This window comes from Bubalus kerabau, chromosome 1 (genome assembly GCF_029407905.1).
Source record: "Bubalus kerabau isolate K-KA32 ecotype Philippines breed swamp buffalo chromosome 1, PCC_UOA_SB_1v2, whole genome shotgun sequence".
Taxonomy (NCBI): Eukaryota; Metazoa; Chordata; class Mammalia; order Artiodactyla; family Bovidae; genus Bubalus; species Bubalus kerabau.
The window spans coordinates 33009490-33033742 of NC_073624.1; the positions used below are offsets into that span (position 1 = coordinate 33009490).

A 24253-nucleotide genomic window follows, 5' to 3' on the forward strand; every position below is an offset into this window, starting at 1 on the left:
GTAAGAGCAGCGATGATGTAGCTTGTACTGCTAAGAAGCACCAAGCAATAAAGATGGAAACAAAAGTGAAAATAATTGAGAGAGTGGAGTAAGGTTTAAAGATGGTAGAAGTCTCTTGTTCTTATAATATTGAACTCCTTGCTGTGCAACACAAGGAGCTTACTAATAAAGACCTGATAGAACTGGAGGCCCAGAGGAAGGACAGAGACAAGAGGAAGAAGTAACTGAGGAACGGAAAAGATTCACAACACAGGAACGGGCAAGGGCATTTTCCTGATTTGAGGAGGCACTGTTAGTTTTTGAGGCACGGAACACAAACGTAGAACAGTGCACGATCTAGTGCTACTGTGTCATCTGCAATGAGAAACAAAGTGCTACCATCCAGAAGTCAGGATCTTTACTGATCCACTTCTGGATCTAGTGATCTTTAGTGCTACTATCCAAAGCGCTACTATCCAGAAGTCACTGGATCACTAAAGATCCTGACTTCTGGATCTAGTGATCTTTAGTGCTACTATCCAAAGTGCTACTGTCCATAGTGCTACTATCCAGAAGTCACTGGATCAGATTTTCAAGAGGGTAGATTATGTTGAATCCCGCAAGAAACAAGGACCTGTGCCACCAACATCAGGCGTGAGTGAAGTCGCAGCTTGCCCTCCATCTCCTATTGCTGATGATCCTTCAGTCTACCATCTCCCACCTCCTCTCCCTCCTCCCATCAGTAACTCTTCTTGATTGTTCACTCAATGCCAGCCCCTGAATGTCAGCTCTTGTACTGTACTACTGTACTTTTCAAGGTATCATACTGTAAGATTAAAAATGTTTATTTTGTGTGGTTTTTTGTATTATTTGTGTGAATGTATTATAAACCTATTACTGTACAGTATTACAGAGCCGATTGTGTTAGTTGGGTATCTAGGCTAAATTTGTTGGATTTACAAACAAACTGGATTTACAAACATGCTCTCAGAATGGAATGCATTTGTATGTAGCAGATTTACTATAGAAAGTAACATTTTTTACACAAAAGTTTCTAATTTGGTTTTGAGGAAAGACTTTAATTTTACTTTTGTCAAATATGGACCGAGTTCATAGCTGGAATGTACCAATGCAGTGCATAAGACAAAAGTTCTGTTTAAAAAAAAAAAGGCCAATAGGATATTTTACCATTTTTCTTCCTGCGCCAGAGGATATCTCACAACCAGCAAGACAAGCTGACATGTATGACAAGCCATTGTTTCCACACACAGGGTCCCATACTTTAGTCGGACAGTTACAATCCATGTTGCAGTCAGCAAGGAAATTTTTCACATGTAAATTTTGATGTATTCTGAAATGATTTAAAATAATGCCATAGATTTTGAAAGAATATTAGAGCTTTTTCTTTTTATCTCAATTCACAAGTATATTTCTTCTGCTCCCCAAAATAGAAACAGAAATCTTTCAACTGTCAATATATGGCCTGGATATCATAACTCTGGCCTAACAGATACCTTGCTTTGGTGACCATGGCCACTTTTTCAATGATTTCTTTCAAGTAAATAAAAGCCAGTAAACGAGCATTAACTGAAAACTTACTATACAGAAAATATTTTTCCAGGTATTAATCAGAACTCAAAAATGAAGATAAATAAATCCCTGTGTTTGGTCCATGCATGCATGCTAAGTTGCTTCAGTCATGTTTGAATCTGTGTGACTCTATGGACTGTAGCTCACAAGGCTCCTCTCTGTCCGTGGGATTCTCCAGGCAGGAATACTGGAGTGGGTTGCCATGCCCTCCTCCAGGGATCAAACCCATTCTCCTACATTGGCAGGTGGGTTCTTTACCACTGGAGCCACCTCCATGCTGCTGCTGCTAAGTCGCTTCAGTCGTGTCCAACTCTGTGCGACCCCATAGACGGCAGCCCACCAGGCTCCCCCGTCCCTGGGATTCTCCAGACAAGAACACTGGAGTGGGTTGCCAACAAGAGAGATTATTGCTTTATAAAAGCAATCTCAAGGGCTCAAAATCTGTAAGTGCAATTTATAATGCAGATAATATATTTAGCTCCAGAAATGTAACTATTAGAGTAAACAAATACAGTCTTCTAGTAAAAAAAAGCTGTTCAGTGATCATCAAGAAGACCAACTCACAGCTACCCTTAAACAGACACTACTGTGAAAATCCCAGAACCCAGCAGTGAGACCAAAACACCCTCTGAACCACAGAGACCAAGAATGATGACCTCAGAAGGATAACAGGAGCAATAAAACTTTGACTGGATGGCTCCTCCCCCAGGTTAGCACAACACACGTCAAGAGAGCTCCCCCCCGCTTATGGTTTCTCTAGAGCGAAAAGAGAACCCAGTGCCCCCAGATTGTGGAAAGCTTCCCAGGAGGCCCACTCAGGGATCACTGGGGGAATCTGAAGGGTCTGACCCTGAGAATATATAATGTATCAAATCATCAGATTATACCTGATGGTTTTTGTCATTTATGTCTTAATAAAATTAGGGGGAAAAGGGCATAACACAGAAAAAGACAAATATTATATGGTATAACTTATATGTGGAATTTAAAAACAATGATACAAATGAACTTATTTATAAAAGCAGAAACAGACTCACAGACATAGGAAACAAATTCATGGTTACCAAAGTGGAAGGAGAGGAGGGACAAAATTAGAAGTTTGGGATTAACTGATATATACTATGAAAATAAATGGAATTATATAAAAAATAGCTTATGTAAAATAAATAAGAACCTACTATATATCATTGGGAACTATATTCAATATCTTGTAATAACTTATAATGGAAAAGAATCTGAAAAATATGTGTGTGTGTATGTGTGTGTGTAACTGAATCACTTTGCTGTACACCTGAAATTAACACATTGTACATCAACTATATTTCCATTTAAAAAGAGGGCTTCCCTGGTAGCTCAGTTGGTACAGAATCTACCTGCAATGCAGGAGAACCCAGTTCAATTCTTGGGTCAGGAAGATCTACTGGAGAAGGGATAGGCCACCCACTCCAATATTCTTGAGCTTCCCTGGTGACTCAGCTGGTAGAATCTATCTGCAATGTGGGAGACCTCGGTTCAATCTCTGGGTTGTGAAGACCCCCTGGAGAAGGGAACAACTACCCACTTCAATATTCTGGCCTGGAGAATTCCATGGACTATATAGTCCATGTGGTCACAAAGAGTTGGACCCGACTGAACGACTTGCACTTTCTTTCAATTTAAAAACAGATCTAAAAGTCTAATTACAATAGTTTTCTTGTGCTTAACGTAAAATGATGAAAAGAACCCTAGCATGGGAGTCTAGAAACTGAATTAAAGTCCTGGCTTATGACTAGAGTGTGCCTTTTTATACATTTGCTCTGGGAATCAGGATAATTGGACATGGAGATAATCTTTAAGATTTTCAGTTCAGTTCAGTTCAGTTGCTCAGTCACGTCCAACTCTCTGTGACCCCACGGACTGCAGCACATCAGGCCTCTCTGTCCAACACCAACTCCCAGAGTTTACTCAAGCTCATGTCCATTGAGTCAGTGCTGCCATCCAACCATCTCATCCTCTGTCATCCCTTCTCCTTCTGCCTTCAATCTTTCCTAGCATCAGGGTCTTTTCAAATGAGTCAGTTCTTCGCATCAGGTGGCCAAAGTATTAGAGTTTCAGCTTCAGCATCAGTCCTTCCAATGAATATTCAGGACTGATTTCCTTTAGAATGGACTGGTTGGAACTCCCTGCTGTCCAAGGGACTCTCAAGAGTCTTCTCCAACACCACAGTTCAAAAGCATCAATTCTTTGGCACTCAGCTTTCATTATATTCCAACTCTCACTTCCATACATGACTACTGGAAAAACCATAGCTTTGACTAGACAGGCCTTTGTTGACAAAGTATTGTCTCTGCTTTTCAATATGCTGTCTAAGTTGGTCATAGCTTTTCTTCCAAGGAACAAGCATCTTTTAATTTCATGGCTGGAGTCACCCACCATCTGCAGTGATTTTGAAGCCCAAAAAAATAAAGTCTGTCACTGTGTCCATTGTTTTCCCATCTATTTGCCATAAAGTGATGGGACAGGATGCCATGATCTTAGTTTTTTGAATATTGAGTTTTAAGCCAATTTTTACTCTCCTCTTTCACGTTCATCAAAAGGCTCTTTAGTTCTTTTTCACTTTATGCCATAAGAATGGTGTCATCTGCGTATCTGAGGTTATTGATATTTCTCCCTGCAATCTTGATTCCAGCTTGTGCTTCATCCACCCCGGCATTTCGCATGATATACTCTAATTACATTTGCATGATGTAATCTGATAAATACTCATATTATGTATTTGATATGATTCTAATCATATAGTCCTTGATAATTTTAAAGGAGCCATTTTATGATGCTCTTAATTTCATCTTAACTAATTACTCCTTTATCCTAGATATGTCCTACAAATGAATTTTTAAAATTCACATCAATATGCAAAATCTTCCTGTGAACCCATGTAACCCTCAAAATGTAAATCAAAAACCATTCAATGATATAGATATATATTAAAATAAAATATATAAATTTATAAAAAACATTGCTATACATGTGTTAGGATTCAGTTAAGCTAAATTTAAGCCCATCAAGGAAAGATATAAAGGTGATTGAGACTATATATATATATATATATAGAGAGAGAGAGAGAGTCAACTCGTAATTTTACCTATTTATGGTTGTATAAAATGTATGCATAACACATTCTAATGCAACCTAAAACCATAGGTAGTTTTTTCATTTTACTATCTACTAGGATATCACAAAGACACACAAACACAATCATAGACCTACTAACTCTGTGATATATTCCCAACCTTTTTAAATAAGATGGAGAAAGACCACAAATTAACTCCAATAGGCAACAAATCTGTTTATGGATAATCATTGTGGAAAATATTAACAGTTGAAAGAGTATAATAGTCATTAGAAAATAACATACCCTTCATAAGACTTGGTTATGCCAGCAACTGAAGAACTATCACAGATCATGAAAAAACACAAAAAATGGAGAAGATACTCAGCAAAAGATAACCAACATCCTATGTGGGCAGCTTGTACAGCAGTAATCTTGAACTTCTTCATAAATAAACCGCCAACTATATATCCAATGCATATTGGAGGGAAGTTATAAATACCTATAAATGCATTTAGAATATTATATACAAAGTGACATAGTGAAGGAACAAATATTATAACACATTGATCTACTATGTCTTACGTAAAAAATCATTTAGGTCCAACTCATAGTGAAGAAGTTTAATTTAAACTTATCCCCACTTAGTTACATATTACATACAGAGAGATTTTTAAATGCCTCACAACATTAAAGTAATTTTGGAAGACTGTTATCATTATCATGCATTTAATTAATAGCAGAAGTGTGTAAATTTCTTGTCTGAAAGGGTTATGTTCTATATCTCTTTTCTTAGGATGCAGGTAGAAGTGACAAATCAAAGTCAACCAGCCATTTGTTACTTTCTGTTCTTTGGGTGAGATTATATATATAATGATTTGTATGTAATGTATATTGTTAAATCATAAATAGTAATAGTAAATCATAAATAGTACGATTTGTATGATTTTACAGCCATTTATTCCCACTCTGATTCTTAAGAATTTGACTCAGCTCAAGGTATTTTAAAGGTATTTTAAAGGTATTTTGCTGAGCTTGTAATTGTCAAGTGTCTTTACATTCCATGCCTTACTGCTACTGACTAGCACTCTCCCTCCCCTAATCCCCTAATAAAGGAAAGAAAAAAGGGGGGAAAGATAGCCCTAGGTTGCATCCTTATAATACCAGGGTCTGTCTACTGAATCACATTCTTGGAAGAGCTTAATATCCATTCTTGAGTCCGGTACCAGAGAGTCCAATTTAGGATGATTGAGATGGGTCCTAGGTATATGGACTTTTAACACTCTAAGGGATGTGGATGCATGTAATCTGGAAATTTTCCTTTCAAAACAGTAAAAAAAATCTCAGGAAAAACTCAAGGTGGAGTAGAACTATGGAGTTGAGAAATAGACTGCTTTCTGCCACATCAGTAAATAAAGGACAGCACAGTCATCAGCAATTGCAGCCACCACAGACGGCGCGCGAGTAAGCCCAGAAGGAACTCAGGAAAGAAAGAATACTTGATATCTAGCAGCCATCAGACTGCAGCCACTCCCTATGGTGAGCCCTGAGGATGTGAAACTCAGCATGTTAAAACACCCAAAACTGGCCCCAGATAGCTGAGATGCATTTCAAAGGAATGATTTCAGTGAGCCCAGACTCTTGTATCTTTCCGTACATAGAAAAGTGCTAAATTCCTTAACTTGCCATATCTGGTTTCCTTTAATTAGCAATCATCTTTTGATGTTCTGACTACCTGCCCTTTGTTGTAAAACTTTATAACCTAGCTGCTCACCCCCTTACCTCTTAGGAGCAGACTAAGGGGGTTAGTCTCTCAGGGGGTTACTTGAGATGCTATTTCCCAGGCTAAAACTCCTAAAAATTTCTCCTGAATAAACCATGACTCTCAGCTTTTAGGCTGTGAATATTTTTTAAGTCCACAGGGATTAGTGTGGTAGCAGGAAAATCAGAATATACGCGCTGCAGAGATATCACAGAATTCCAAAAGAGGGTCTTCCCTGGTGGCTCAGTGGTAAAGAATATGCCTGCTGATGCAGGAGACATGGGTTATATCCTGGAGGATCCCACACGCCATGGGGCAACTAAACCCTGGTGCCACAAATACTGAGCCTGTGCTCTAGAGCATGGGAGCTGCAACTACTGAGCCCACGTGCTTTTCAACTAAATGAAGCCCACTGCTTCATTTAGAGCCCCTGCTCCTCAACTAGAAAGTAGCCCCTACTCACCACAACTAGAAAAAGCTAGGACATAGCCACAAAGATCCAGCACGGCCAAAAATGCATAAATAAATAAATAAAATCAGAGGAGCTGAGGAGCTAAGTTAGAAACCATGGAATTGATGGATTGGAGCCAGAAAAGCAAAATCTGGGAGTGAAATACAACTCCTCATTAGTTAACTGTCTTCCTTTTTACATGAACAAATTACCAATGTGAAACTTTTATCACACGTGCATTCCCTAAGATTTCTACAAACATGTCAAATTTGCATTCTGACTAGAGAAAGACCCAAGTGTGTTAGTCACTCAGTTATGTCCAACTCCACGATCTCATGGACTGTAGCCCACCAGGCTCCACTGTCCATAGAATTCTCCAGGCAAGAATACTGGAGTGGGTTGCTATTTCCTTTTCCAGGGTATCTTCTCAACCCAGAGATTGAACCTGGGTCTCCTGCATTGTGGGCAGATTCTTTACCTTCTGAGCCACCAGGGAAGCCCAGAGAAAGAAAGACCCAAAGAGAAAAAGAAAACAGGGTTCTATGCCTTCTTCCCTACCCTCTCATGATTTCCCTGGAAGCAGAAGGGGGAGAGTAGCAGAGGCAAAAATATCCTAACAGATTTTAATTGAGGAGTTTCCTAACTTCATCATCACACTGATCAGCATTTCATGGGGGAAAAAAGTGGGCTACTGATACAGAGAAGAACAAACATACCAAGGAGAAAGATTGCCTCTGAAGCTGATTTTCCATAGTGCTGTTCCATATATTTAGGCATGAAGGAAACCATACTGACAAATGCATTGAACTGCAGCACACTTATCAGTATGAAAAGCATGTAAATTGGGTTGCACAAAAGACTTTTCATGAAGGGTAAAAAATCTGAAAGGAAAGAACGACAAAGGTGTCAAACTAACTTGGCTTTGCATTTTATGACCGACTTTTTCTGAAATATCAACCTCCCCTGTAAATTCTGTTTTCCTGTTTTGTAATGCACATTTACAAAATGTGCATTACAAAATGATTTTGATTCTTTTTACCCTTTGAAAGGTAAAGCTGTATCATTGTTTTGGTAGCTTCTGCGAGTCAGTGAGGCTGCTGACTGGACAGGGTTCAGAACACAATCATTTACCTTCACTAAGTTACTATTGTGCCTTCAGGAAAAAGCATATGGGTAAAATATTGTTTGAGTTCACACCATTTCCTTTTTTATCCTTCTTTTTTCCTCTACTACTATCCTCTCTTCTCTAGATATCATCTAGCATGAGAGATACTTGTTCTCTTGTTCTGTTCTCTGAAGTCAGGAAGGAAATTAATTTGATAGAGAGGTATCACAATTGATATTATCATTCCTAAGCATTTAAAATGAAGATACATGTGGAAATTCACAGCATAAAAATTTTCTCAAGTACTAGGTTCTCTGCTTCTGCAGTACAATTTCGGTGATTCTGCTTATGGTTCACACATAATCTCTTAAAACAGGTCTCATGCCTGAGATCCTGATTCATTTGGTATATACTAAGAATATACCATGCAAACCATTTGGTATATTCAAAAGATACATGGTACATACTGTGTAAATGCTTTAACCAAAACATTTTCCTGTTTGTATGGACTAAGAAAGCTCAGAGTCAAATTTGTGACCTAGCTCTGGCAAAGATTCTGGGTCATGCTGCCTGCATTTGGTCAAAATGTCACTTATGGTTTCTTTTTACTTCTCCTATCTTCACGTTCTTCATCTTGATTTCCTTACTTATCATATACTGTCTTAGTTTGCTTCATAAACTGCCTAATAACCATTCTAGAACAAAGTATCAATAAATAAACTGGAAGAGAAGGAAAAAATGAATCTAATTGTAGGATTCATATTTATGAATAAAGTCATGGCTGGGGAGAAACTTGTGTCAGAGCTCTTTGAAGCTTCTTAGGTTACCCATGTTTGTTGACATTCTGTTCTAATAGATGAGTCTCAGTAGTTTCTATTTATTTTCTAGATTTCTTATACTGAGTTAAGCCCTTGTTATCCTTTCCTCTATCAAATATAGAGAATTACATGACCTGTCACTTTTCTTTTTCTGCCTTAGCTTCCAAGAAGTTCACAGACAAGCTAGTATTTTTGTTTCAGAACTATATAGTTCTTATTTTGATTAGCGTGTATCTTTCCTCTTTTTTTCCTTGATATGAATTTCTTTTTTAATTAGATCTATGCTCTCTATCGGAGAAGGCAATGGTAACCCACTCCAGCACTCTTGCCTGGAAAATCTCATGGACCAAGGAGCCTGGTAGGCTGCAGTCCATGGGGTTGCGAAGAGTCAGACACGACTGAGCAACTTCACTTTCACTTTTCCCTTTCATGCATTGGAAAAGGAAATGGCAACCCACTCCAGTATTCTTGCCTGAAGAATCCCAGGGACAGGGGAGCCTGGTGGGCTGCCATCTATAGGGTCACACAAAGTCGGACACGACTAAAGTGACTTAGTAGCAGCAGCATGCTCTATATAAAATAGTTTTTTAAAGCAAATGGGGACAAATTTATTTACTTACTTATTTGAATGCCCCGGTTGACATAAAATTTTATATAAATGCTGATCTGAGATAATTCAGCTTCTAAATAATATCACGTATTTTCATGTAATAGCATGTGAAGAATCAGACTAGCTAGAAATTGACTGCTGTCTGCTAATATCAAATTGTCTTCATGTAGCCTAGCACACTGTAACATTAGACTAAAATACAGACACAATTATAGAAAATATAAAGTAAATTATATAGACTTGAAATGTTTATATTTGCCTTTAGTGATTCCATCCCTTTTCTTCTTGACGTCTTCTTGTTTCTCTTTGTCATTTTTAATGATCTCAGCATTATCCTCTAGTCCTTCCTTTGGAAGCATTTTGGGCAAAAAGAAAAAAGGAATGGCAGTGAGCACATTCACTCCTGCACAAATCAAAAAGCCAATCCACCATGCACCAACCCAACGAGTATCAGTGGGAGTTATGGTCAGATCATCTGTAAAGAGATATACACATTTTTTTATTAGCTTAAGTCATTATTTCCTGTACAAGCTATATAAAATTGTTACCATTACAACTGTCAAGTTCTAGCCAAGTATAGAATTTGCATAAAATTCAGACATTGATAAAACTTGTATGAAAACATATGTTATTACAATATTGCCCAGCAGTAAACTAGTTTGACTATCTGTCCTACCAGGTAAGGAATTAATAAATAGATACAAGGGCTTCTCAGGTGGTAAAGAACCCCCTGCCAATGCAGGAGATGCCAGAGACTCAGGTTTGATCCCTGGATCAGGAAAATTCCCTGGAGTAGGAAATGGCAACCCACTCCAATATTCTTGCCTGAGAAATCCCATGGACAGAAGACTGGTGGGCTACAGTCCACAGGTTTACAGAGAATCAGACACAACTGAGTACACAAAAAAATGTATAAATAGGTACATATTAATTAGCTATAAGGGGACTTCCCTTATAGCTCAGTTGGTAAAGAATCTGCCTGCAATCTGGTTTGATTTCTGGGTCAGAAAGATCCACTGGAGAAGGGATAGATTACCCATTCCAGTATACTTGGGCTTCCCTTGTGGCTCAGCTGGTAAAGAATCCGCCTTCAATGAGGGAGACCTGGGTTTGATCGCTGGATTGGGAAGATCCCCTGAAGAAGGGAAAGGCTACCCACTCCAGTATTCTGGCCTGGAGAATTCCATGGACTGTATAGTCCATGGGGTCACAAAGAGTCGGTCACAACTGAGCGACTTTCACTTTCTACTTGTTATCTACAAATGATTGCTTGATTTTAAAAAATTCAAACCTATGTGCTTAAATCTCCTGAAAAAAAGAAATATGATTCATGCGATAGAATGAGTATTGGATTCTGTGTTAGAACACCAGCATTTTATCATGCTCTCCTGTTCACTGGTTTGAAATACTTGAAAAATTATTTAAACTCCTCAACCTCAACTTGGTCACCTGAAAATTACAGATTCTATCTGAGGGTCAAGTAAGCAAAATTTAAATGTCATGAGCTACTTGATGATGCTTTGTATACTATAGGCATTGTATAGATTTTATGGAATTACCTGTGTTCACTGATTCAGTGTCAACATAAACATTTGCACAGAATGACGCTAATGAAAGACCAATCAAAGGACCAATGATAGCTCCTGTTTCGATTAACCCTAAAAATGAAGGTAAACGTAAAGTTATGGTAAAGTACTACTCCCAAATAAAGAGTTCTAATCCCATGAAGAGTCTGAGGATCGAATTGTTTTTACCTTATGTAAAAATATTTTTGTATTTACATAAAAATATTTTATATAAAGATATTTTTGCCTTATGTATTCAATCTGTTGGAAACTTAACTTGGTTTACAATAAGTAACACGGTTGTTTCTTTAAATGTTGAAAAAGGAATCTCATAATTTGATGCCACTTTATCTAGGTCTCCAAATTCTCTTTCACTCCAGGTTACAAGTAAAGGCTTGTGATTAGAAGTGATTAGCTGCAGCAGGATGAGGATATTGTATGCAAACTCCCTTCTCCAAGATGAAAATATCCCTTTTTACTTATGAAAAACTAACTTAAAATGATCAGAGTGTTTGTATCAGAGTGTTAATAATAATTTTGAAATGAAACTAAGGAAATGCGAATCTTTAAATTCTATGGCATCATATTCCACAATCTCAAATTGACCTGGTAAATTGATAAGACAAAGATTAGATTAATAGACTGTCCATATTATGATTCAAAACCATTTTCTCTTGTGGTATTATAGGTTGGTTAGAGTGATGGCCTTTTATGGCGAATTCTGTTGTATTTTGTAAGTCAACCATTACTGTGTCCCATATTGGAATAGAATTTTCAATACTGTATCATGGGTGGATATTTTGATTACAGCTGAGATCTTGCTATTGAAAAAGTCACATTATAGAGCAAAATCCTTTTGATTTTTTCCACAGTCATATTTTTGAATGAATTTTAAAGCAATATCAGGTTATGATAAATTTCTTGGGGCATATTTTCAGAAAAATTTCATTCCCAAATCTACAACTTGATAATGTCCTTAAATGCACAAACTTCTAAATTTTGATAAAATCTAATTATCTATTTTTTTCCTCTTGTTGCTTGTTCTTTTGGTTTCATATTTAAAAACTGTTGTCTAATTCAAAGTCATGAAGATTTACACCTGTGTTTCCATCTAAGAGTTTCATAGTTTACCTCTTATATTTGGGTCTTTTATCCATCTTGAGTTAAATTTTTGTATATGGTACCAGGTAGGAATCCAAGTTCATACTTTGGCACCTGGATAGCCAGCTGCCCTTTAACCATTTGCTGAAAATAATCTTTTCTCATTGAATGATCTTAACATCTGTCTTAAAGTCAATTAACCATAGAGGTATGGGTTTATTTCTAGACCAGCACTTCTATTCTATTGACCTATATATCTACCCTTGTGGCAGTTTCACAATGTTATTATTATAATTTTGTAGTAAATCTTGAAATCAGAAGTGTGAGTCTGTTGTGTTTTTTTTTCTTTAATTTATTTATTCATTTATTTTTGACTATGCTGGGTCTTCTTTGCTACATGGGCTTTTCTCTAGTTGTGGTGAATGGAGGCTACTCTCATTGCAGAGCACAGGCTCTAGGGCACACAGGCTCAGTAGCTGTGGTACATGGATTTAGTTGCCACAGGCATGTGGGATCTTCCTGGACCAGAGATCAAATCTGTGTCCCCTGCATTGGCAGATGAATTCCCAACCACTAGACCACCAGGGAAGTCCATTGTTCTTATTTTTAAGGATGTTTTGGCTACCCAGTGCCCCTTGCATTTCCATTTGCATTTTAAGATCAGCTTGTCCATTTCTCCAAAAATAAAAGTGATACTATAATTTTCCTAGGCATTGCTCTGAATATGTAGATCAATTTGGGAAATATTCTCAAGTTAGAATACTTGAACTTTTTCTGGTTCTATCCTCACTTTTAATGATACTTCTCTTCCATCTTACTGTCATATCCTTTCTTATCCTCCACATCCCCCTTCATCCTTATTTGACTTTTTACTCCTTTGGATTGCTATCATCAGCTATCTCATGACTTGTTTATAATTCTGAGTCTATAGTGATCCTTCCCTGCTTCCGTTAAAAATCAAGGCATGAGCTTCTTCAAATTTCTTCCTCTTTACTTCAGAATAGATCTTCATTTATTGCCTATGCCTTCTCCATAGTTCTATGGGTTAGTCCACCCTGTACACACCTGACTTCTTGATGCTAACCCTGTCTTTCTTCTCTGATGTCTTGTTCAACCAAACACTCTCTCTTGTGTATCTGTTCAATCTCCCTCATCCACTGATTTCTGCAATATATCAAATTCACACTGATTTCTTCCCTGCCATTACACTCTGCATCTACTTCCTCACCACTCACTCTGCTGCTGCTGCTGCTGCTAAGTCACTTCAGTCGTGTCTGACTCTGTGCGACCCCATAGACGGCAGCCCACCAGGCTCCCCCATCCCTGGGATTCTCCAAGCAAGAACACTGGAAAATCCCAGGGATGGGGGAGCCTGGTGGGCTGCCGTGACTCTACTCAAATGCTATCACTTTCTACTCAAAAAACTCTCAGTGATCTCTTTGCCACTTATCTATGTTAGTTGCTCAGCCACTTATCTAGTGCCCTTTTTATGGTCTTCGTCTTCTTATCTGGCCAGCTTTCTTTTGACACTCTTCTTCTTAAGACTCAGAAATCTATACATTCATCTATTGTTCTACTTCTTCCCTATGACTACCCCTTTTTTAAATTTTCTTCCTTCTACTTCTTTCCTTCCTTCTACTTCCTCCCTTACTTCCTTCTACTCTACAACTAAGAATTGTTGCTTAGTATATTATCCTGGGACCTTTCACTATATAGCATAAGTCATCCTATCACAATCTTATTTCTCCCTCTTGATTTTATTTTTGTCTCTGTATAGATGATTCTCAAATTTTATGTCAGGCTTTTATATTCTCTCCTAAACTCTAGAGACATACATGGAAATTTTTTCTTGGTATATAGCTAGTTAAATTATACCTGGCCATATTTATTTCACTTTCCCCTAAGTTTAATGTAATTTTTCAAATTTAATTATATACATATTTATCAAATTTTATTTATTTATAAGTATGTAGTTATTTGTTTTCCCAGGTGGCTCAGTGATAAAGAATCTAACTGCAGACAAGGGTTCAATCCCTGGGTCAGGAAGATTCCCTTGAGGAGGGCATGGCAACCCACTCCAGTATTCTTGCCTGGAAAATCTTGTGGACAGAATAAACCAGTAGGCTACAGTCCAGATGGTCACAAAGAGTTAGACACAACTTAGCAACTGAGCACATGTGGTTATTTATATACTAAATTTTATATGGACAATGTCTTGCTCATCTTAATACATCTAGAGATTATCAGTTCTTTCTATGTATTATATACTCTAATATTTGTTGAAGAAAGAAATACATATTTTAACAAGGCATTTGTTAATTTATTGCAGGTGAGCATCTTGTATTCTTTCAATATAAGTATGTAGAAGGATTTGAAAGTATTGAATAGAAAGACACTTAAAAAGATTATTGCAAAATCAATAAGTCATCAAAAAATCTCCCAAAGTTGCTTCAAATAATGGTTCCTAAATATTTTAATTCCTCATTATGTGTAGCTCTGTTCCTACCTTCTCTCACCCTCTTTGATTCTTCTGGTTTTAAAAAGCTATTTCAACATTAATAGCAAAATGTCCCAGTATTCAAAGTTATGATTTTACAACTAACAACAGATGGAATAGCTAAGGAATATAAACAAATTATGTACAATAAATTAAGACTTTTTAGGAGATTGTAAGGCAACATACAATGGTGGATGTTAAGTTGCCTATTGTGGGAGGTACTGATAGATTTTAGGAAAGGAAATTTCAGGAAACATAACTAAAGGTCTGAAGACAGATATTTATGGAAAATGTTGTAGAGAGGTTGTGATATCATAGAGAGATTGTGATAAAGAGAAACTATATAGGAAACTAAATAGATAAATTGAGGGCAGAGCTAGGAATAAGTGGAGGGCTCATATTTAATAAAGAGTCAGCATGCTTCATCAACATGAGAGAGAAGACATTTAATATATTTGAGAAAAATTATACTGCAAAAATTTTTATAAGAAATTGATTTTAAATACTACAGATCAAATGACCAATATCAAAGCCAACAAAGACCTGAACAAAAATAGAAGTAATGAAAATAGAAAGATTTTGAATAAATGACATTTTAGAGAAAACACTGCTAAATTTCTTCATAGATTGGGTATATATTGGTGCCAAGAAACTGGAGAAGGCAAATAGAACTCCAGGGGAACTAGATTATCAGTATTTTCAATAGTAAAAAGCAATTTTAGCAAAGTGGCTTACTTGGAGATAGCTTATAACTGCTCTGTTCAACAAACTTTAATTGATGGCCAATTGCGCCAAAGCCCTCTGTTCAGCATTCTGGAAATGCCTAAGCATCTAAATAAATAACTCATATCCATGCTCAAGGAAATTACTGAAAAGAAGCTAAGGTAGATTTTCCAACTCACCAATATACAAAGGAGAGTTTTCAGATTTGGCAAAATCTTCTATGTAGGAAATACCCAAAGGCATGATGGGAGTTTCACCAATTCCACGTATAATATTTCCAACTAGTACATACACCCACATTAATGATTTAACTTCCTTCACACATTCTGCATTAAAAGAAAAAAAGCATTGCATTAGTGTTTGAGTAGTGAAATATTAGCAATATTTAACTCTGAGTTTTTGGTAAGCATGTCACAGTTCTTATGTGACCTCAGCACTTGTCAACAATTTACTATGCCAGAGTCTGGATGGGAGGGGAGGTTGGGGGAAATGGACACATGTATATGTATGGCTGAGTCCCTTTGCTGTCCACCTGAAAGTATCTCAACATTGTTAATCAGCTATTTTGTTGTTGTCATTTCATTGCTACATCGTGTCTGATTCTTTTTGACCCCAGGGACTGTAGCCAGCCAGGCTTCTCTGTCCATGCAATTCTCCAGGCATGAATACTGGAGTGGGTTGCCATTTCTTTCTCCAGGGGATCATCCCAACCCAGGGATCAAACCCAGGTCTCCTGCATTTCAGGCAGATTCTTTAGCACTGAGCCACCCCAGGGAAGCCAGCCCATTAATCAACTCTTTCGTTGTTGCTGTTTAGTTGCTATGTTGTTTTCCATGTTGTTCTGTCCATGGAATTTCCTAGGCAAGAATACTGCAGCGGGTTGCCATTTCCTTCTCCAGGAGATCTCTCTGACTCCAATATAAAACAAAAAGTTATAAAAAAAAATATTGAATTCAAAGCAATACTGCATAAAGTGAAAAAAATTTACTATGCCAACAAAGACTCATCGGGCCATCTTTTTTGCATTTTCTAATACTTAGGTATGGCCAACAATAAGTGGTATCCTGGAGCCAGTTCCTATTGGGTTAGGAGAGATGAGTATACACATGTCTTTCCAATTCAGTATTTAGCAGTAGTTTCGTGAGAGTATTTACACCACAGAAATTTACCAACACTAAAAATCATAGCTTTTTTTCCCCTCCAGAGACTTAATTTACTAGCAACTACTAAACTTAGTTAACTGCTATAACTGCTACCCAATTTATATACTAACTTTGGGGAGAGGAAAAAACACAAATATCTCTTTCTAGAATTGTTACTATATTTATAAGATTCAAGAGTTTAAGTTCTCTACAGTTATAATTATTTTATAAAAACTAAAAATATTTAACTGGGTAGTAATATAGAGTCCACTATGTACTTGACCACCAAATAACTTTTTCTAATTGAAAATTGAAGTACAGTGACTTACAATACTATATTAGTTTCAGGTGTACAACATAGTAATTCAATACTTTTATAGATTATACTCTATATAAGGCTATTATAAAATATTAGCTATATTCCCTGTGTTGTACAATATATCCTTTTGTCTAATTTATTTTACCTAGTAGTTTGTATCTCTTAATTCCATTCTCCTGTTCTCCCCTCTCCTATCCTTCTCCCCACTGGTAATCACTAGTTTGTTCTCTGTACTTATGAGTCTGTTTTGGATTTGATATATTCATTATTTGTTTCATTTTTTAGATTCCACATATAAGTCAAAACATACAGTGTTTCTCTTTTTCTGACTTATTTCGCCAAGCATAATACCCTCCATGTTGTTGTAAATGGCAAAATTTCATTCTTCTTTGTGGCTAACATATTCCATTGTGTATATACCACATCTTCTTTATTCATTCATCTGTTGATGGATACTTAGCTTGCTTCCATATCTTGGCTATTGTAAATAATGCAACTGTGAACATTGAGATGCATGTATCTCTATGAATTAACATTTTTGTTTATATATATATAAATATATATAATATATATTAATATATATTATATATAATATACATACAGGAGTAGAATAGCTGAATCCTAAGGAAATATTAAAAAGCAGAGACATTACTCTGCCAACAAAGGTCCGTCTAGTCAAGGGTATGGTTCTTCCAGTGGTCATGTATGGATGTGAGAATTGGACTGTGAATAAAGCTGAGCACTGAAGAATTGATGCTTTTGAACTGTGGTATTGGAGAAGACTCATGAGAGTCCCTTGGACTGCAAGGAGGTCCAACCAGTCCATCCTAAAGGAGATCAGTCCTGGGTGTTCATTGGAAGGACAGATGCTAAAGCTGAAACTCCAGTACTTTGGCCATCTTGGCAAAGAGTTGACTCATTGGAAAAGACCCTGATGCTGGGAGGGATTGGGGGCAAGAGGAGAAGGGGACGACAGAGGATGAGATGGCTGGATGGCATCACTGACTCAATGCATGTGAGTTTGAGTGAACTCCAGGAGTTGGTGATGGACAGGGAGGCTTGGCATGCTGTGATTCATGGGGTCGCAAAGAGTTGGACATGACTGAGCAATTGAAATGAACTGAACTGAAGGAAATGGCTACCCACTCCAGTATTCTTGCCTGGGAAATCCCACTGACAGAAGAGCCTGGCAGGCTGTAGTCCATGGGGTCACAAAGAGTCAAACACGACATAGCGACTGAACAGCAATATGTTAGCTCTATTTTTAATCTTTTTGGGGCTTCCATACTGTTCGTCACAGTGGCTATACAAATTTACATTCCCATAAGGGGCCTACAAGAGTTCCCTTTTCTCCATATCATCACCAACATTTGTTACTTGTCATCTTTTTGAGGACAGCTATTCTGGCAGGTGTAAGATGGTATCTCATTGTGGTTTTTGATTTGCATTTTCCCAATCAGTAGTAAACTGTGCCACCTGCAGAAGTGAGGGTCCTGAACACAGCTGGGTCTTGAAATTTCTTGTGAGGCTATCTGTCAGTCATGTCCAGTCCAGAAAATCATAATCTCCATTTCTTGGTTTTCATATTTTATCTTTGATGAGCATAAGGATTTATGTCTATAGATATTAAGCAAATTCTAGGTTTTCTCTAAGGCAAAAATGAATATACCAAGGAATCAAGGAATCGACACACTCTCCTGGAGGCACACCATATTGGGAAGGCACACCATATCTATCTACTACAAAGCACATTAAGAAAAATAGGAAATAGGACCTGAATCATTCTTTGGTAAAAACCAGCTCAAGGAGAACACAGGCTACTGCTGATGTCACTGTTTCCCTTTGTTTCCCCAGGGGTTTCCTTTAGCTCAGAGTTTCTCAGACAGCTATTCTTAAACTCCTTTGAACTATTTAGAATAAGGACCCACTATATAATAGCACAGGAAACTCTACTCAATACTTAATAATGGCCTATATGAGAAAAGAATCTAAAAAAGAATGGATATATGTATAACATTCAGTCTGCTGTACACCTGAAACTAACACAACATTTTAAATCAACTATACATCAATGAAAATTTAAAGAAAAATAAACTATTTTGCTTCCCTCTTATTCCATGCTGGTAGTGACATTTCCAACCTAGGGGACCACCATAACTTTCACTAATATGAATCCAGCATGAAAATGTCCCCATCACAGGAAAAGAAGTTCTGGTCTAAGGCAAGTCAGTAGGGTCACCTCTTTGCTATAGAATATCAGTTGTTTGCTATTCAGTCACTCAGTCATGTCTGACTCTTTGTGACCCCATAGACTGCAGCACACAAGGCTTTCCTTTCCCTTCACTATCTCCTGGAGTTTGCTCAAACTCATGTCCATTGAGTCAGTGATGCCATCCAACCATCTCATCCTCTATCATCCCCTTCTCCTCCTTCCCTCAATCTTTCCCAGCATCAGGGTCCTTTCCAGTGAGTCAGCTGGTCACCTGATGCAAACATCAGGTGGCCAATAATACAACACCACTCTTAAGAATTTTCTTTCTACCTCTGTTTTCTATTTAGATAATTGTATAGACCAAATTGTCAGTAAAACCCATCCTTCTAAAATGCTTTCCACAATGGAATTAACTCTACAGCAGCCCTTGGGAGGATGTATTTGACTTTTTTTTTTAATATCTGTTTATTTATTTGGCTGCAACAGTTCTTAGTTATGGCAGGTGGGATCTTTTTAGTTGTGGCATGTGAACCCTTCATTGTGGCGTATGGGATCTAGCTCCCTCACCAGGCCCCCTGCATTGGGAATGCAGTCTTAGCCACTAGATTACCAGAGAAGTCCCTGACTTTTTTTAAATAACCATTTTAAAGAATAGACAAGGCAGTCTTAGTAAGTATATGCAAATATTAGAGGACTAACATTCTCTGTTCTCCATTGCTATTCTCTGTGATCCTCTCAAAAATCCTGGGGGCGGGGGGTGTGGTGTGGAATATCTTTTTGTTCATTTACCTTATTTAACCAAACCCAATAACTCATTCAAAGCCCCTCCATAGAAAGTGTTCAGTTACAAATTAACTAAAGTAATGAAATTTATAACCTGATGGGTCTTTTGTTGGTTTGAAAATCTGGGTTCCATTTTCCATACACAAGAAACTGTTTGAGGACAAATTGCCGGAAATTGAAACTGTAGATTCATATTCATATCTGTATGAACACAAAAACATGCCTGTGTTATGGGGTCAATGAGGACAATGTGAGCATTGTGAAGATGTTCATGCTTCATTTAAGATACAACATCCAAACCCAGGAAATGAGATCTCCTTTCATCTTTGCCACCCAATCATCCTGGATTGATGTCAAAAAGAACTTGCCACTCATGTAAATGTGCGTTTCACTCACAGTTAGCTTTTGATTATCTGCATATCTACACTTTAGATTACCTAACATCAACCTTTTGTGATTTTTAGGTGATCATTTCCTGGAAATATTACTGTGGGATAAGGAACAAAAACTAAGAAAAATAATAGACTCTACAAAGTATAATTAGGAAAATAAAGGCTAAGGGGGAGAGGAACAACATAATGAAACAAGTCTCCCACTTTTTTTCTCTAAGGTTTGCTCATAAGATACATATTCCCACTTTATGAGAATTCAGACAATAATCATTTCATGCATTCACCAATCTCCAAGAAAAACAAAACATTTGCCCATCATAATGAGAGACCTTTGGATATTCAAACACTGCGACAGTGCAGTGTAATGACGTTTTCTCTTCTCATAACAAAATGGTTAATAATTATGAACGTATATCTTATATACCACAGGCAAATTATCACAAGAACCTTAGGCCCTTTCCACAAAGTAAATTATTTTTTAATTAATTTTTGTTGGAGTATAGTTGATCCATAACGTTATGTTAGTTTCTGTTGTACAGCAAAGTGAATCAGTTATACATATACATATATCTACTACTGTGCACAAGAATCCCTTAGAAGAAATGGAGTAGCCATCACAGTCAACAAAAGAGTCTGAAATGCAGTACTTGGATGCAATCTCAAAAATGACTGAATGATCTCTGTTCGTTTCCAAGGCAAACCTTTCAATATCAGAGAAATCCAAGTCTATGCCCCAACCAGTAATGCTGAAGAAGCTGAAGTTGAACAGTTCTATGAAGACCTACAAGACCTTCTAGAACTAACACCCCAAAAAGATGTCCTTTTCATTATAGGGGACTGGAATACAAAAGTAGGAAGTCAAGAAACACCTGGGGTAACAGGAAATTTGGCCTTGGAGTACAGAATGAAGCAGGGCAAATGCTAATAGAGTTTTGCCAAGAGAACGCACTGGTCATAGCAAACACCCTCTTCCAACAACACAAGAGAAGACTCTACACATGGACATCACCAGATGGTAGACACTAAAATCAGATTGATTATATTCTTTGTAGCCAAACATGGAGAAGCTCTACAGTCAGCAAAAATAAGACCGGGAGCTGACTATGGTTCACATCATGAACTCCTTATTGCCAAATTCAGACTTAAATTGAAGAAAGTGGAGAAAACCACTAGACCATTCAGGTATGACCTAAATCAAATCCCTTATAATTATACAGTGGAAGCCAGAAATAGATTTAAGGGATTAGATCTGATAGACAGAGTGCCTGATGATCTATGGGCGGAGGTTTGTGACATTGTACGGGAGACAGGGATCAAGACCATCCCCAAGAAAAAGAAATGCAAAAAAGCAAAATGGCTGTCTGAGGAGGCTTTACAAACAGCTGTGAAAAGAAGGGAAGTGAAAAGCAAAAGAGAAAAGGAAAGATATAAGCATCTGAATGCAGAGTTCCAAAGAATAGCAAGGAGAGATAAGAAAGCTTTCCTCAGTGATCAATGCAAAGAAATAGAGGAAAACAATAGAATGGGAAAGACTAGAGATCTCTTCAAGAAAATTAGAGATACCAAGGGAACATTTCAGGCAAAGATGGGCTCAATAAAGGACAGAAATAGTAGGGGCCTAACAGAAGCAGAAGATATTAACAAGAGGTGGCAAGAAAACACAGAAGAACTGTACAAAAAAGATCTTCATGACCCAGATAATCATGATGGTGTGATCACTCATCTAGAGCCAGACATTCTGGAATATGAAGTTAAATGGACCTTAAGAAACATCACTATGAACAAAGCTAGTGGAGGTGATGGATTTCCAGTTGAGCTATTTTAAATCCTAAAAGATGATGCTGTGAAAGTGCTACACTCAATATGCCAGCAAATTTGGAAAACTCAGCAGTGGCCACAGGACTGGAAAAGATCAGTTTTCATTCCAATCCCAAAGAAAGGCAATGCCAAAAAATGCTCAAACTATCACACAATTGCACTCATCTCACACACTAGTAAAGTGATGCTTAAAATTCTCCAAGCCAGGCTTTAGCACTACATGAACCGTGAACTTCCAGATGTTCAAGCTGGTTTTAGAAAAGGCAGAGGAACCAGAGATCAAATTGCCAACATGCGCTGGATCATCAAAAAAGCAAGAGAGTTCCAGAAAAACATCTACTTCTGCTTTATTGACTATGCCAAAGCCTTTGAATGTGTGGATCACAAAAAACTGTGGAAAATTCTGAAAGAGATAGGAATATCAAACCACCTTACCTGCCTCTTGAGAAACCTGTATGCAGGTCAGGAAGCAGCAGTTAGAACTGGACATGGAACAACAGACTGGTTCCAAATAGGAAAAGGAGTATGTCAAGGCTGTATATCATCATGCTGCTAATTTAACTTATATGCAGAGTACATCATGCGAAATGCAGGTCTGGAGGAAGCACAAGCTGGAATCAAGATTGCTAGGAGAAATGTCAATAACTTCAGATATGCAGATGACACCACCCTTATGGCAGAAAGTGAAGAAGAACAAAAAAGCCTCTTGAAGAAAGTGAAAGAGGAGAGTGAAAAAGTTGGCTTAAAGTTAAACATTCAGAAAACTAAGATCATGGCATCTGGTCCCATCACTTCATGGAAAATAGATGGGGAAACAGTGGCTGACTTTATTTTTCTGGGCTCCAAAATCACTGCAGATGGTGATTGCAGCCATGAAATTAAAAGACGCTTACTCCTTAGAAGGAAAGGTATGACCAACCTACACAGCATATTAAAAAGCAGAGACATTATTTTGTCAACAAAGGTCCATCTCCTCAAGACTATGGTTTTTCCAGTGGTCATCTATGGATGTGAGAGTTGGACTATACAGAAAGTTGAGCGCCGAAGAATTGATGCTTTTGAGCTCTGGTGTTGGAGAAGACACTTGAGAGTCCCTTGGACTGCAAGGAGATCCAACCAGTCCATCCTAAAGGAGATCAGTCTTGAGTGTTCATTAGAACGACTGATGTTGAAGATGAAACTCCAATACTTTGGCCACCTGATGTGAAGAGCTGACTCATTTGAAGAGACTCTGATGCTGGGAAAGATTGAGGGCAGGAGGAGAAGGGGATGACAGAGGATGAGATGGTTGGATGGCATCACCAACTCAATTGACATGGGTTTGGGTGGACTCTGGGAGTTGGTGATGGACAGGGAGGCCTGGCGTGCTATAGTTCATGGGATTGCAGAGAGTTGGACACGACTGAGCAACTGAACTGAGACTGATACATATATCCACTCTTTTTTAGATTCTTTTCCCTTTTCAGTCCTTATGGAGCATTGAGTAGATTTCCCTTGCTATACAGCAAGTTCTTATAGTTATCTATTTTAAATATCATAGTGTGTATATGTCAAGATCCCCATGCTCTTTCTGAAAGTAAATTATAAGCTGCGATAATGGAAGAAAATATCTCCAGCTAAATCTCTCTTTGTTAAAAATTATGCTGGACTAGTTTCTATATTTCTACTAGATAAGAGAAAGCCAAAATAAATAAATAAATAAACTTACCCTTCTGAGTTCCATATGAGCTAAAGAATGTTATACTAGGAAGTCACTGATAATTCTAGTTTCTATGCTATTGAACTTAATAAAAAGGGTCAATATACCTTCCCCGTAGAACAATTGTCCAGTCATGGCCACAGAGCTTGGCTGTGAACTGTGGACAAACGCTTTTGTCTCCACACCCATGATCCCATGACACATGCCAGCTTCAGACAAAAGACTAGCACCTTTAGCAGAGGGTAGAAAGAAATATAAATAATAGCTGAATATTACTTGATGTTGTCTTGGATAGGATGGAAAATAAAAGGATAGTAAAAACTTTTTGCCTGAAAACTCCTGATCCCTTCAGAAATACCTGAGGAGATGTCATATCATTTTCATTTATCTGATCCACAAAACTCATCAAAATAATTCATTCTAAGTCCGTTCATCCCGAAAACTTCAGCAAAACGACAGCTGATGGATTATAAAATGGCAAAGGAAATATAATGTCACAAAGGTAAAGAGAATGGAAGATTGACAAGAAGAAAGGGAATTTGAAATTTTGACAAGAAGAGAAGATTTGGAAAATGGGAAAAATCAATAAGTGGGTGGCC

The 24253-nt window shown here is 37.6% G+C and overlaps 1 protein-coding gene across 4 annotated transcripts in view; it reads right to left on the reverse strand.

The window, feature by feature from the left end:
• The window catches only part of SLCO1A2 (solute carrier organic anion transporter family member 1A2), a 59671-nt gene that overhangs the window by 17482 nt on the left and 17936 nt on the right, over nucleotides 1-24253 (reverse strand). For 3 of the 4 annotated variants that reach the window (XM_055571542.1, XM_055571533.1, XM_055571549.1), the window contains 7 exons: nucleotides 19840-19946; nucleotides 15469-15615; nucleotides 10963-11061; nucleotides 9663-9878; nucleotides 7587-7751; nucleotides 4964-5159; nucleotides 1168-1330 (listed from right to left, as the gene is read on the reverse strand). In XM_055571542.1, coding sequence (XP_055427517.1) covers nucleotides 1168-1330; nucleotides 4964-5159; nucleotides 7587-7751; nucleotides 9663-9878; nucleotides 10963-11061; nucleotides 15469-15615; nucleotides 19840-19946 — 1093 coding nt within the window. The remainder of the gene's footprint in view (nucleotides 1-1167; nucleotides 1331-4963; nucleotides 5160-7586; nucleotides 7752-9662; nucleotides 9879-10962; nucleotides 11062-15468; nucleotides 15616-19839; nucleotides 19947-24253) is intronic. The other variant, XM_055571557.1, reaches the window with a different exon arrangement.